The 15,313-nt window shown below is 30.7% G+C and overlaps 2 protein-coding genes across 10 annotated transcripts; one reads left to right on the top strand and one right to left on the bottom strand.

Moving 5' to 3' along the window:
• The first annotated feature begins 77 nt into the window (after positions 1–77).
• On the top strand, positions 78–8,878 carry LOC122521449 (segment polarity protein dishevelled homolog DVL-3). Of its 4 annotated transcripts, XR_006304770.1 has the most exons (11): positions 78–937; positions 1,353–1,422; positions 1,840–2,092; positions 2,189–2,371; positions 2,493–2,703; positions 3,000–3,128; positions 3,279–3,493; positions 3,688–4,179; positions 4,336–4,584; positions 8,023–8,091; positions 8,530–8,878. XR_006304770.1 is itself a non-coding variant. In XM_043642201.1 (10 exons), exons 1-10 carry the CDS (start codon positions 777–779, stop codon positions 8,568–8,570), a joined length of 2,004 nt encoding a protein of 667 aa, XP_043498136.1. In that variant the 5' UTR covers positions 78–776; the 3' UTR covers positions 8,571–8,878. The 4 variants fall into 4 exon arrangements, 3 of the variants coding, with proteins under 3 accessions (XP_043498136.1, XP_043498137.1, XP_043498135.1); XM_043642201.1 differs by lacking the exon at positions 8,023–8,091; XM_043642202.1 differs by lacking the exons at positions 8,023–8,091; positions 8,530–8,878 and adding an exon at positions 6,311–6,556.
• A 1,170-nt stretch (positions 8,879–10,048) lies between these two features.
• Positions 10,049–14,418, bottom strand: LOC122520789 (neprilysin-4). 6 transcript variants are annotated; one of them, XM_043641049.1, is made up of 14 exons: positions 14,208–14,418; positions 13,921–14,016; positions 13,694–13,842; positions 13,333–13,601; positions 12,990–13,247; positions 12,711–12,913; positions 12,418–12,597; positions 12,082–12,293; positions 11,753–11,975; positions 11,506–11,682; positions 11,251–11,413; positions 10,794–11,018; positions 10,617–10,723; positions 10,049–10,525 (listed from the first exon to the last, which is right to left on the bottom strand). In XM_043641049.1, the coding sequence occupies exons 3-14, from the start codon at positions 13,783–13,785 to the stop codon at positions 10,250–10,252; spliced, it is 2,385 nt and encodes a 794-aa protein (XP_043496984.1). In that variant the 5' UTR covers positions 13,786–13,842; positions 13,921–14,016; positions 14,208–14,418; the 3' UTR covers positions 10,049–10,249. The 6 variants fall into 6 exon arrangements, with proteins under 6 accessions (XP_043496984.1, XP_043496986.1, XP_043496988.1 ...); XM_043641051.1 differs by having other exon boundaries at positions 10,809–11,018; XM_043641053.1 differs by having other exon boundaries at positions 13,333–13,723; positions 13,803–13,842.
• Between the last annotated feature and the right edge of the window lie 895 nt (positions 14,419–15,313).

Raw genomic sequence — 15,313 nt, 5'->3', positions numbered from 1 at the left:
GAGAAAAAATATCTCCTTTAATGAACTTTTAAGCACCTTTAAACTTATTTGAATATTTGTTGCGTAGGAAGGTACGAAAAAACAAGTTCTTATCTCGAATATGAAACATTCAACGCGCACAATCAATCACGGATATGTATCGTAATGAAATAACATGAAGGTGTATTAGCGGGCGCAGTACCGATTGCAACACTAAATTCCCTACGCAATTAGAATATGTTTTATCGATTAGTAACAAAATTTCACTACTTCGATACGTAGCGTATGGAAGAGAATAAAGCTTCTATCTTAGATTTTAATGAATATAACGTAAGTCAACGTTGAAACGTCGATAATAGATAATAAAAAAAGCATTAAACGTTAGTTTCCGTTCTTATCTTGTTTCTTTGGGCACGATTGCAGCACCATCGGCGGATTTTCTTAGGTGATAGAAGCGAAGTGGGGGCGCGATGGAAGGTTCGCTGTAGTGATTACGTCGGCAGGAGTGTTGACGTTTATTTGAAGGATACGGAAGCTATGAATAGTCAAAAAGAAATAATTAGTGGAATAATAAGGAATAGATTTTAGTGACTTATTTGCATATTGGAATGCTTTAACAAAGGGTGCTTGGTGTGTCTATTTAATGACTATATGCTACTATTAAACTCGATGCGCGTGAGGGCTTTGGCTCTAACTGCAACGCGCCATATTGGTTTAAGACAATTGCTCGTGTTAGTGGGGGCCTGACTGATACAACTTTTCTATCAAATCAACGTAGAATTATTTATTTCACAATCATGGAGGAAACCAAAATAATTTACCATATTGACGACGAAGAGACACCTTATTTAGTCAAACTGACTATTTCGCCGGAGAGGGTGACTTTGGCAGATTTTAAAAATGTCCTCAACCGACCGAATTACAAGTATTTCTTCAAATCAATGGACGATGACTTCGGGTTGGTGTTCAATTGATATAAACATCTTTAATAGAATCTAATTCAAGCGTATATTTAAATACATTTTGTCGATTCCTCAACTCAAAAACGTTCTATTCGATATACTTGTATAATTTTTAGATAAATGTCAAGCCATTAGACAGATACGCGCTTTATGTGTTATTTCAAGATCAAATTTTATGTACGCACATACATATATGCAATATGTGCGATACTTTGATTTAATCCTTGTTCAATTACTTGCCTCTTCTTAAATGGATAATCTTTTTAAATTATTTACATATATCTTTTTTCCTTATTTTAATAATATGCTCCAATAACACACTTTATTTTGATTAAAATATCATTATTTATATACTCCCTTCTATATGCGAACAATTTTTTTGATTTTGTCTATCTTATTTTTGTACTATAGGGTTGTAAAAGAGGAGATTGTGGACGACGATGCACATCTTCCATGCTTCAATGGACGAGTAGTCTCATGGGTAAGAGATCTCTATTTGAATGATTATTTTAAAAACCTCTGTAATCTCTAAAGACACTATAAAAGACACGCGGTAACACTCCTATAGATGCGCGCACGCGCGCGCGCCTACATAAACTAAATATACCTTGGTAGATACGTCACATATGTTATAAACATTAGAGTGAATTATTTATTGACTTTTTCTGGAGCATCATTGAATATTAACATCAACCGTTTTAATCTATTTTATTTATTAAATATTTCCTAAGTATATATATTTCAACTTGTTAAAATACGCGATCAACATAATTATATATTATAAAGATATATGTATTAATCGCTTTTGACAGAATATACATAGCACAATATATATATATATATATAAATAAATGTATATATTATTCAATTTTAAAACATTAATGCATTTTTTTAATAGTTGGTTTCCGCTGAAGGCAGTAATGTATCGGATGGTGTTTCACATTGCACTGATTCTGTAGCGCATAGTGAAGTGAAGCACGATCGTATTGATCATGTAACACCAGGGCATACAAATCGTGGTCCACCACCGCTTTCGCACGATGATACCTTAACAGAAACTGAAAGTATTATAAGTAGCCGACAAGGTCATCATTTACATAAAAGTTCAAGACATCATACAGACAAATATGAAAAATATAACAAATACAATGGTTTGTGTCATATTTTTATAAATGTAGATTGAGTAGAATATATTCGATAAAAAATACATTTAAATTGATTGTATATCATTTGGATATTTTTTATAGGATTGCGAATAAATGGTCATTCTAAGCATCGTTCTGGTCATGGCTATGAAACTGCCTCAATATTGAGCTCGGATCTAGAAACGACAACATTTTTAGAATCGGATGATGATGCGAGTAGTCGTATTACATCGACAACAGGTCGTCATACTAATATGAGTAGCGCAGTTGACAGAGCAACTTTAGGTTAATATGTAATATCTTTTACATTTTAATGGAATCTTTTATTTCGTTTTAGTTTTGTTTCAATTACTTTTATAAATTTGTCTACATACATATATTTTCATATTAATCTTTTTCATATTAGATCGACGTAGACCTCAAAGAAGAAGAAGACACAGATTACCTCCTATGTCTCGAACATCTTCATTTAGCAGTATCACAGATAGCACAATGTCTTTGAATATCATAACAGTCTCATTAAATATGGATACTGTAAATTTCCTTGGAATAAGTATCGTTGGTCAAAGTAATAAAGGTGGAGATGGAGGAATTTATGTTGGATCTATAATGAAAGGGTATGATACTTAACCAATTGAGCATTTTTTAATCAGATTATTCTCTTTTAAAAATTCGTATTTTGTATAGAAATATTATTTCTTTGCATCTAATGCATTAAAATATTGTGTTTGCTTATTAAATACATAGGTATCATTGCTATGCATTTTTATGGATTAATTGATATGTGTAAATGATGTTATATAATTCTCTGTATTATTTATATGAGAACAGAGGCCTAATATTTTAAATATTAACAAGTACGCGCATTTCATTGAGTATTCTTCCATAAAGCTAAATTTATTAATTTGTAAAGGGGAGCTGTAGCCTTAGATGGTCGAATAGAACCCGGTGACATGATTCTTCAAGTTAATGACATTAATTTTGAGAACATGTCTAATGATGAGGCGGTAAGAGTTCTACGTGAAGTCGTCCAAAAACCAGGGTAAGAGAAAGCTTATTTATGTTCAATAAGATATGTACATTATATTTTATCAAAAAACAGGATGCTTTTTTTTAAAGATAATAAAATATGTCATTAATATAGTTTTATAATAATTATATATAAATTTCTTTTTCATTTTTTGCTTCACAGACCAATCAAGTTAGTTGTTGCTAAATGTTGGGATCCAAATCCAAAAGGTTATTTTACCATACCAAGAACAGAACCGGTGCGTCCTATAGATCCGGGTGCATGGGTGGCACATACAGCAGCTATACGAGGCGAAGGTTTCCCACCTCGTCCACCAAGTGCAACAACATTAACATCCACATCGAGTAGTCTTGCTAGTACTCTACCAGATACAGAACGTAAGTTTTCGTATCAATAACGTTGTATATTTAAAATATGCAATTAAAAGTGAATTGAGAAGTATTTGCCCTTTGCTATCGGCACGTTTCTCTCTATAGTAATCTATCGTAATGGCATCCGATCGCAAAGGGTTAATATTAGGTAGTCAAGACAAGTGTTTACAATATTTATTATTATAATTTGTTTTTAATAGGACCACTAGAGGAACTTCACCTTACCATTAATACAGATATGCCAACAATAGTACGTGCTATGGCACGTCCAGATTCGGGTCTAGAAATTCGTGATCGCATGTGGCTTAAAATAACAATTCCGAATGCATTTATTGGGGCAGATGTTGTTGATTGGCTTAGCGCACACGTAGAAGGAATTATTGATCGTCGTGAAGCCAGAAAATACGCATCATTGATGCTAAAAGCTGGATTCATCAGACATACTGTGAATAAGATCACGTTTTCTGAACAATGTTATTACATATTTGGTGATTTGTGTTCTGCTATGAGCAGCATGAAATTGGACTGTGACACGGTTGGACCTTTACCACCTCCTAATGCTTGGGACATGCCTTACTCAGGGACATATGCACCTCATTCTGCGACTGGTTACAGTCCAATGCCATTTAATTTTACTAACGAACCAACTGTATATGGATATCATAGAGAAGAAAGTGTTCATAGTGGTTCAGGTAAGATCTATTATCAATTGAAATTTATCATTTATATAGCAAAGTTTTATTTTACATACGATCTATAGAATATTAGCTACATGTTATGTATCATACATTTATATAATGGTGAAAATATTACCCTGCCGATTATACGGCCATTCATCGATTTATTAGGTGGTAGCAGTGCAGGTAGTGAACATATTTGTAAGGAACCTATCCACGACTTGAAGTCTTGTTCTTCAGCATCTGAATCGGAATTACATATCCCATCTGTGCCAAGTATGCCAAGTAAGAATTCTGGTAATGGGAATGGTTCGAATGGTAAAAGGTCTAATGGAAGCCATAGTCGGTCCAGTGGGTCCGAGCAATCGGTACAGACAGGAACTGGTTCAGGAACTCAACAAAATCAACAAGACTTATCTGGTAGTAGACAGTCATTTCGTATTGCGATGGGCAATCCTTGTGAATTTTTTGTCGATGTTATGTAGATGCTAGTATCGTGTAAATAGATAATTTATAAATCTGACTGAGAGTATAGGATATGATAGAATGTTATGCGATATCATCTTATGTCATGAATTAATAATAAGTACAAGATTATGTATATATATGCATATATATCTATATATGTATATATATCAAGTTGACATTGTGTGGCTTGTACTTTGAATATTGATTAAAGATGTTTTTTTTTTACGATTTGTATTAATACATTATACACTTTAATTACTACATCTATCTATTAGTATAGTTATGATCAATATCATTCCTTGCATGATAGTATAGCATTCATTCATTTGAAAAATATAGCCTGCAATATTTTGGGAATTATTCACGTGTAATAATTCACATTTGCATTCCGTTTGCACACTATTCTGCAATAAATTTTTCATTTTAAACTTATTTAACATATTTTTATTTCAATGTTTGCATGTATTACATAAATGTAAATACTAATGATATCCTTTTACGTAATAACTTCTTGGAATAATACGATATATTATATGTATCTTTAACGATTTTAAAATAATCTAAACAAATTTGAAGTCATGTCAACGATATCTCAGTCTTTCATTGGTTCTATTGTCTAAAATATTTTCTATAAATAATTTAATAGTACAACGCGCGCGCGCGCGCGAAGCTTCAAGATTAAGCTGAAAGTATAATATAAAATAATTTTCGCACCGTCTCGCGAAAGGATATTTAAATTATTGATACTTTTTTTATTTTTAAGTTGAAATATTTAGAAATTTATATCAACTAATGTTGATATTAGTATTAATTATATGAATAGGTTAAATTTATTTTTTAAAGACAATAACAATACTGACATTGATAGTAACTATATTAACAAAAAAACGACAATAGTAACGATAATAACAGCAATGGTAGTAATATTAATAGCAATAGTAATAATAATAGTAATAGTAATAGTAATATAGTAAGAAGAAAGATAAGTGGCAAACAGATTTAGAATTAAGTAGATTTTTGACAGACGTCCTATTTACTGTCAAACTTTGTGTAGATTGGATGAAGATATAACAAGTATAATATATAGTTGTTAACCAGGGTGATGTACTAGTAGTTCATTTTTGTGTAGTAGACTAAAACTCGGTATAATCATAATGTAAACGTAACATTTCGATTCGTATATTAAATAAGTGCCATTTTCTCTCTCTCTTGGACATTATTAGATTATTACTAATCTATAAAGATATTATGTAGTTTAAAGCCAATCTCTTGCTAAAAATTTTTTCAATAATTTACCCTCATGTTTATGTCCATATTTATTTCTTCATTTATGTATAACTGTCAAAATCCATTGAATATATTATATATAAATGGCCTATTTTTCTATTAGTACATTAACATTAATCAAAATTGAAATATTTTGTAGTTACTTATTTATCACTGGACATACATTTCTTCTGTAGTAAATAGTCAGTGATATACGCTTTAATCTTTAAAGTAATTTTACTTTCAAAAGCATGATAGCACAAAATATAGAGCACAAGCATGATCACAAAAATAACACTATTGACAAAAATGTATGTCAAAATAAGTTGTTCATAGCATATAGTGCATGTGTACCTGTGTGTAATAAATGGTCTGTAATAATATTAATATTTCTCCATTCATTGCATTTTAGGACTGTCTACGACAATGGGCCAACTATTCCTTTAAAATCAACAATACACTATTCCATGTACTGAACGATTCACCAACTGTTGCCTTAGAGAATCTTTATATGATGAAAAATGTGTGAAGTCAGGCATATGCCGAATTTATAAAGGCACATTATGCAATAGTTGATGCATCGTTTGATTATTATCATTATCATTATTATTATTATTATTATTATTATTATTATTATTATGATTATTATTATTATGATTATGATTATTATTATTATTATTATTATTATTATTATTATTATTATTATTACGTGTGACACGCTTTTATTTTATTGCAAACACCTAAAATTATTTGAATGAAAAAAGCTGTTCACGTATTATGTATTATTTGGTATTACACCATGAAAGGTTCGATAATGTGTATATAAGGTTAAATCATTATTCTCATATTAAATGTGCCATCTTATTCATGTTAAAAATGCAAGGAAACTAGAAAACTTGTACACATATTTTTCAGGTGTATGCACTTATTATTTCCATCTTGTAAAAGATATTTTTGATTACATTTTCTTTTTTCATTGTTATGTAAAATTTATTTATTATACACCTTGTGCATTTAAACAAAGAAACAATATGATTGAAAATATGATTTTGTGCATACTCCTAGAATTCAAATATTGTATATAAAATTGTGTTCACTTGAAAATTATATTACAGTATTGCTGATTCTTTTTCATGCACTGCATAGTATTTAGAATACATTTTCTCTTCAAATTTATGAATTCGTTCAATGTATATATATATCGGATATATATATATGTTATTGCAAATTTTATGTATTTGTTGTTTTTATAATATGAAGAACAATTTTGTAAAATCAACTCTATGCAATTTTTCGAAAAGAACTTCATTATTATACTCGAATTTCGATTTAGTCAAAAAATAATTTATAAATGAGAATATTTGACATAGTTTTCTTAAATATTATTTGAATTTAAATAATCTTTGATTCTAGATATTACAGAATGTTTTTCGGCATACTTTGAAAACTCGTTTATATATGTATTGTATATATGGTAGATATAGAAACAAAAAATTGCTTAACGAATAATAATCAATGACGTCAAACGTATATAAAAGTTTGTAGAAGATTTCATAAAAGAATTATTAATACGGTAGTTAATAACGGTAAAACATTAATTAATTATCAACACATTGTAACTTATATGGAAAATTGCATAGTGAAATGAAATGTTTTAATTTAACAAATTATGCATCTTTATCTATATGTATGTAACCTAAAAACTAATTACAAAAGTTCTTCGTCAATATTATCATATTATTATTATTATTATTATTATTAATCATTGTAAAATATAAAAATATTTGATGTTGCCGACAGGTTTGATATATGTCTGAGCACCTCAAGAGTTTCACTCTTTTATAAATTAATTAAATAATTATATGAGAAATATTATTGAAATATCTTGTTATTTTAAACGTATTGTATTTTATTTATACATTTTGTGGTTCGCAGACATATCATTGGTTTAACTTCTGTTTTTCACTTCTGCTGCTCTAAAAGGTCGCGACTGCTTTTTCTTTTGAAAATTGATAGCGACTCAATTTACTTTCTGATTGCTGTTGTATGCATATGGATGATTATTATGTCAAAGACATAATAGAGTCCTTTTTGTGCCTTGTGCTGCGCTGATGGTTTATGCAGGGTGACGTATGCACGAAGAATGTCGCACGCGGACAAGTAATTTGGACAACAATACCAGAGATAATATTTGTGAGTGTAGTTTTATTTTCATATTTTCTTTGACATTCCATTAAAGAATATAGAATGATTACAATTAAAAGGTTTGGATATTTGTGTTAAAATAATCTCGGTATAAAAAATTATTTTGAAATCAAACGATTATTTTAAAATTTACAGAGAGGGTAGTATTCTTTCGACGAGAAAAAAAAACAAACGAACGAACGAGCAAACAAACAAAATTTCTTGCACCGTTGATGTTTAGCATTTGATATGTTTGCATTTGTATTATTATTATTATTATTATTATTATTATTATATACACTTTGATAGATTATATTTATGAATTATAATTGCACAAAACATAATTGCAACAGAATGTGTGTGTGTTTAAGTGTATAGCGCCCTTTTAGTGCAGTAGATATGGGACATTACATACTTTGGAACATGAAATATTTTTATTCTTTACAGATGAAGAAGACATTTTGGAGTACCAGTTTCTGCATAAGTGAAGATATTTGTTATAACGTAATACGTATACGCAATGACATTAATAGACGTAAACAGGAAGTTATGATATAATTCTACGTCGTTTTATTAAGTGGACGGAAGTAGCACACGCGAAACATATGTTTATATATTTAATAGGCCAATTTTGATAAAATGCTGTAGAAGGTAAAATGTCCAAGCTCATGTAATAACGGTTTATAATGTCTATACATAATAGAGTTAAGGTCATTGGAATCTCTATGTGACAAATGTGTCCTTTTTTGAAATGTTGTTACGGTTTGTGTTAATTCATACAAAGCATTTGCAATACTAGGGGTTGTATTATTTATGTAGTATTCTTTATATACATATACGCACATGCGTATATATATTTAGAGAATAAATATATATATATATACATATATATATATATATTACAAATTACTGCAGAAACGTGCAGATCGATAGAGCTTATTAATTTTTGTAAGTACATCCAGTACCGGCTCCTCTGTTTAATAACGCGTTTGAAAAATCTCATAATTCTCATTAATCATTATTAATTATTATTAATAATTATACTTTTGTAGCTTTTTTCTATTATTAGAGTAATTTTTTTTTTTCAAATTATTTCAAATGTTATGTCTCGTTAAATCTTAGTTATTTTCTTTTTCAATTTATAAACAAGGGGAGATTTTTGAAGTAAAATGATAAAAAAAAACATTTGATAAATTCACGAATACAACTATGTATAAACTGTTTGCATATACGACAATATAATTAACGCCCATCGTAGAAAAAAAATTGTAATAAAACAGAAATATCAAATTTATAGAATGTGAACGGTCGATTTATACACCTATAAACGATATTTTTTCCAAGATGGAAAACATCTTGTAGCATTAAAATTAATTGTGATATTACAACAATTTCGAACTGATTTCAAAAGTGCAACAAAAAGAATTAGTTGCAATGAAATTGAAGAGAATATTTCGGACTAATCTATGTAGCCAGCCCTTACGTACATAAGCATACACACAGCAAACAGCAGACACACTTCATTCCGATTTTTAATGAGTCGTAAAAGTGATTTTTTAAGTGCGCATACTGAAAACTCGTGGAAAACTCACTTATATGTATACGCATATATAAACACATATAGATATACATATTATATTTATTTATAAAGGAATGTATATAAATTTTTTATTGTTTTTACCTAAAATTCTTTATGTGTATAACTTGCGTGGAAACAACTCGTGCGTTTTTCAACCGCTGTGAGTATTACGTAATAAAGTAATTAACATTAACAACGTGTATAGAATATATTTCATTAGTGACATGGAATGTTTTTTCATTATTCGTACAAAATTCTAAACATTCGTAGAGAAAAAAGTATAATAATAAAGAAGAGAAAATATAAATGAATAAGCGCATTCTTGAAGACATAAAATAAGAAATTTTGTTGCTTTTCTAATGAAATGTAAAAGAAAACTTTTATCTATTTTTTTTTTCTATTTGTCTTTTACTCTTCTTTTAATTTAAGATTCATTTGGTTTCTAAGATAAACGCGTGCTACATCGAATTAATAAATATATTCCCCATTGAATAAAGGATAACTTATTGCAAAATATATTGATATATTGATAAAAGCAATCTATGATCTATTTTGAAAATATACTTTGGATAATTGTCTACTGCTACGTTACCAAACTGAACATTTGTTGATAGGATTCATAGGTGAACCAAGAGGACAATGGAAAACCTCCGCGAAAGCCTTTGAATTTGACAACGTACCAATCACGCGAAATTTCCCAGGAGCATGGACAGCAGTTCTTAATTTATTTTTCGCAGCTTCTGGTCTCATTGAACCACACCAAACTTGAGCAAAATTCAAAAAGAACAATTGCTTTCCGGTCGCGCTGATACCAGGCAGAGTCTCATCCTTGTCGCCATTTATATACAACCACCTTTCATAAGCCTATATCGTCATTTTAAAGTTCATTTTTAATATGTATTAATATTTCTTATAATATCCATCACATGTTTCAAAGAGAAAGAATATTATTTACCCTAAATGCTTGTTTGATACCACCATTATCGGCGATATTCTCTCCTTGCGTATTCATGCCGTTGATTTGTGCGCCAACTTCGCTTACCGTATAGCGACTATATTGGTCTGAAATATAGCTGAACTTTTTTATCGATAATGAAGTATTTTCTAGATGGATTAAATATTAATGAGATACCAATGAATATTTTACCAATAAGACATTTTGCTCTTTCGTGAAAGCCATTGATATCTTCATTCTTCCACCATCTGTGTAGATTACCATTTCTATCGAATAATCTCCCTTTGTCGTCGAAACCATGAGTAATTTCGTGACCTATCACTACACCGATTCCTCCGTAATTCAAGCTTCTTGGAAAGTATCTGTGATAAAAGGGCGGCTGTAGTATGCCCGCTGGAAACACTGAGATGGGGGAGCAAGTAAATAAATGAGAAATGCGCTAGATTGCATTGGCATTCTTCTATTGAATTTGTGACCGTATACGGGATTACGACGTATAACGCGTAACGACGAGGTTTTACATACTTTTATAATTAAATGTCTTGCGTCCATAAGAATGAACGTTTGAAGAAAAAGCCAATTGGTGCAAACAAAATCTAATAAAAATTAAGATAATATCGAAAAGGGAACTGACTTATCTGATTTTTGAAGCGACTGTAATAGGCATTGACGACTGCGGGTGCGGTATTCCATAAAGTCTTATTAACTGAATTCCCAAGACGATCTTGTTCCACTCTTGTCAAGTGTTGTAAAATATTTAATGTATTTTCAAAGTATTTTTCTGGATGGATTACAACCTGAAGAGTATATCAAACCAAATTAGATTAGGATATTATTAGTAGCATCTTCTACGGGATAATGCAATCAAAAACAAATGTAAACAACGTACATCTTTATAACGTTCATTTAATAAATGTGGTTGCAAGATAAAATCGGGATAACCAATTCTTAAAAGCATAGCATTAACTTTTTCGCTAGCCAATCGTTTCGTCTCTTTATCGATCCACGAAGTTTGGTTCAACAATTCCCTAAACGATTCTTGTATCTCTCGTGTCATGGATAACGTCTACAAAAAGTGGTATTTTTATTTTGTATTTTGTATAAATAAGCTTGTTTTACATGGTCGGATAACTTACGTCATTCTTACTCTTTTCATCAAAATACTTTCGAACGAACATTGAACCAACGGCTATACCCATATTGGCATTGACCTGTGATACACAATTCTTCCATCTAGGAGGAGCTTGTTCTATTCCAAAGAGAATATAATAAAAATTTTGTTTAGCTTCCTGAAATCGATCGTCTAAATTGTTTACTCTGTGTCGTACGAATCTCCATAAAATATAATTCCCTATAGTTCTAAGAAAATAAAAAGATAGACAATAAGTTAAGTTAGAATCTCATATTTTGTTAATGTGTATCCACTAGTAAGAACGAATAGCAGTTTTTCATTTCAATATTTTACCTGGGTTCGGTTTCTGAGAGTAAATAGACCAAATCTTGAATGTATTGTAGGGCAAATACAACAACCGATTCAAAAATATTCACGGGCCGTGCTAAAACAATCGAAAGATATTTATGCCAATCGATTTGAGGCACTATCGATATTAAATCAGCAATGGTCATTTTTTGATAAAGCTCAGAAACGTTTCGCCTTTCATCCGGCGAAGATGTAATCTATGAAAAAAATATTCATAATAATGAATTATATATATTAATGTAAATGCAATAACATTTGACAGGCATATCCTGTCATATATCATTTATACAACGTGAATTATTTTTAATAATATTATTATACCTTTGCGAGCTTTGTTTCGAATTCTATCAATTGATTTGCATGAATAGTAGCATTTTGCAAAGAAGCACCAAGAAGGGTTACAATTTTAATGAAATAATTTTTATAGGCATTCAGATAAATCATATTCGACGGTTGAAGAAAATAATCTCTTGTAGGAAGACCAAGAGACGTTTGATCAAACTGCGAGAAAAATCGAAGAAAACGTTAATGTCAAATAATTACATAATTATCTATTTATACTCGTATTTAAATAATCAGCAAAATTTAAGGCTCTTATATCATCCGATTCTCACCTGTATAACATATTGGTCACTGTTTTTAATATCTGGACCAACCCATTCAGAAATAAGAATATTATTATTGTACAGACGCAGCTGTGCGACCAAAAGCAACCAGTCGAATTTATCGGCATCCCAATCAGGTTTCAAGATAGGCCAGCCACCGAGTTCCTCTAAAAGTTGTAGCACCGGCTGTTCCATACGCTGCTCCAAGATCTCTAGGCACATTTGATAAATGCATTTAATCGTTTAAACACGGAAATGAATACTTTGTGTAGGTCTATTTGAACTGACCGTAATTCATACAACTCTGAAAATGAAACTTTGCTTTGATCGTTGCGTCGTCGGTATTTAATTGAACGTTAGGTGGAACTTCATCTTCGAGCAATTCTTTCAAAACAATATCCAATGATTCTCTTAACATCTCGAAGGTATCGTAGGCCGCCTTGTCCTTTGGAATGGGATTACGCTTTTCCCAGTTTCCACAAGCGTACTGATAAAAATCGTGACACGGATTGGCAGTTTTATCCATGTATTCTAACATTATTCTTGCTAAAATAGATAAGCGTCAGTTGTTAATATCAGTTATAAAATGATATAAAACGCAACATGCAAAAAAATGCAGTATGTTGCATACCTTGGGTCTCTCTGATACTTTTCGCGTTGCCTTCGTCTTTCCAAAAAGCATGGAAATCGGTTGAATCGTCTTTATCGCGACGATCGTAATTATCAGGCCATCTTCTGTAAGCGTTGCCAATGGAAACGGAATAAGTGCTAATCCGCTCGGTATGATCAATCATCCGGTCTTGCGATCGTTCATCCCTCTCATCCTTAATGTTCCGATATTTTTGATTCGATGATTTGAAATCTAATTGTTCTCTCTCTTCCACGGCTGTCTTTTCCTCTCTTCACGTGGAACGAATAACGTAGAACGCAGAACGCGATTAGAAAGGCTGCTACGTAAACGTAGGATGAAAATGAGAAAAGGATGTACCAACTTCGAGTAATCTTCATAATCCTGTATATCGCTGTATGCATAGGGCTCGTCAAATTCTAATTCTGGATTATAATCAAGTAGAAAATAATCCATTTCGTCGTTCGACGTACCTGCGATGTACTTTTTCTGAGTGACCCCACCACTAGCTATCTGCGTTAAAATCAATCTCAAACTTCGCGACAATATGATTTTCCTAACTTTTTCCTAATATAATTATTTTCTACTTACAACTATTTGTTTGTTCTCCTTAGGTAAGATTCTCTCGCGTATTTCATCGATCGATTTGATAGCACTGTAATCGTTACTCTTTTTCAACGTTGTTTCCTACAAAAAAAAAGATAAATTAATATAAATAAGATAAATAAATAAATGAATAAATACCAAATGAGATTTGATCCAATGAGTTGAATTTCTTTATAAAATGTATTTCACAATAATAGTAATAATTACAAAATATAATATATATATATATATATATATATATATATATATATATATATCAATATATGCATTACCGCATCCGTATGCCTCTTGCGTCGTTTCGAGGATTGTATTAAAAAATGAACGTTTGGCGGTACGTAACTTGTTTGAATTTCAGAGATACGAATTTCATCTTCATCTTCATTCCCATCAAGAGATTGCTGTATTTCTTTGCTCTCGGATGATAGCACCAAGGCATTATGATTTTCAACGAAATGATTCTTCGTCTGTTCTTGAGAATTGCGAATCGGACTAAATGTACGGCGATGAGCTAATTTATCGGTAATTTGTGATCGCGATAAAGCTATGAAAATTATAATGATCGGTAATAACACCGCAGGAATCAATAACATTAATCTAACGCGAAATCGCCAAGTATCATCGCCTTCTGTGCACCATCTGATGTATTGGGGGAATGATTGGGAGAGGGAAGAAAAAAAAAGAAGAAAAATTAATAAAGAACAAAAAAATCGAGAGTTAACTTCATAAACTGCGCACTTTAGTCTACCGGTTTCCTCGTTAATAGCAAGTCGACAAGTTGGGCAAGGGCCGCCATCGCTGAAGAAATCTTCGTCGTTGTATCGGCTCGTATTGTTTGCCCTCATTTTACTTCTAAAAGAAAAATTCATAAATTTTAATGATTTATTATAAGCTTGACGAGGTTTGCAAAAATATATTTTGTAAAAAATATTTAAACTATTTTTTATTTAGATAATATTGCAAATCATAGATAAACAATTAAGTATAAGGGTTGTAATAATGGTTCATTGAAAATGATAATGTTCGTGCGTGCGATAATTTTTTTACAATTAATAAATATTTCATTAAATAATTATTTGATAATTAGCGAAATGGTCGACCGACCATTTGACCTTACAACTTTTGCTCCCACTCATCTGATAAGACGCAATTTTAATAATCGTATGAAATTATACTTTTTAACGTATTTTCAATCCACGCATGAACAATTTTACTACACAATCACGCAAAATCAATATTAATTATATTTTCAAATTTGATTTGATACTTATAGTACCATTTTTATAATAATATTAATAGCAGAATAATAAATATTATATATAACATTATTTCGCTATATACGTAATCGTAATATTCTTTTAATAATTATTTGAAAAATCGC

Source organism: Polistes fuscatus, unplaced genomic scaffold, assembly GCF_010416935.1.
Source record: "Polistes fuscatus isolate 324 unplaced genomic scaffold, CU_Pfus_HIC Scaffold4, whole genome shotgun sequence".
Taxonomy (NCBI): Eukaryota; Metazoa; Arthropoda; class Insecta; order Hymenoptera; family Vespidae; genus Polistes; species Polistes fuscatus.
This window is presented reverse-complemented; position numbering and strand designations above follow the sequence as displayed.

Coding starts and splice junctions, on each gene's coding strand:
- LOC122521449 (XM_043642200.1), top strand. CDS start 777: ATGGAGGAAACCAAAATAATTTACCATATTGACGACGAAGAGACACCT. Junction 1,423..1,839: donor ATGGACGAGTAGTCTCATGG/GTAAGAGATCTC, acceptor TTTTTTTAATAG/TTGGTTTCCGCTGAAGGCAG. Junction 2,704..2,999: donor GTTGGATCTATAATGAAAGG/GTATGATACTTA, acceptor TAATTTGTAAAG/GGGAGCTGTAGCCTTAGATG.
- LOC122520789 (XM_043641049.1), bottom strand. CDS start 13,785: ATGGATTATTTTCTACTTGATTATAATCCAGAATTAGAATTTGACGAG. Junction 13,248..13,332: donor AAGTATCAGAGAGACCCAAG/GTATGCAACATA, acceptor TATCTATTTTAG/CAAGAATAATGTTAGAATAC. Junction 11,683..11,752: donor ATGAAAAGAGTAAGAATGAC/GTAAGTTATCCG, acceptor CACTTTTTGTAG/ACGTTATCCATGACACGAGA.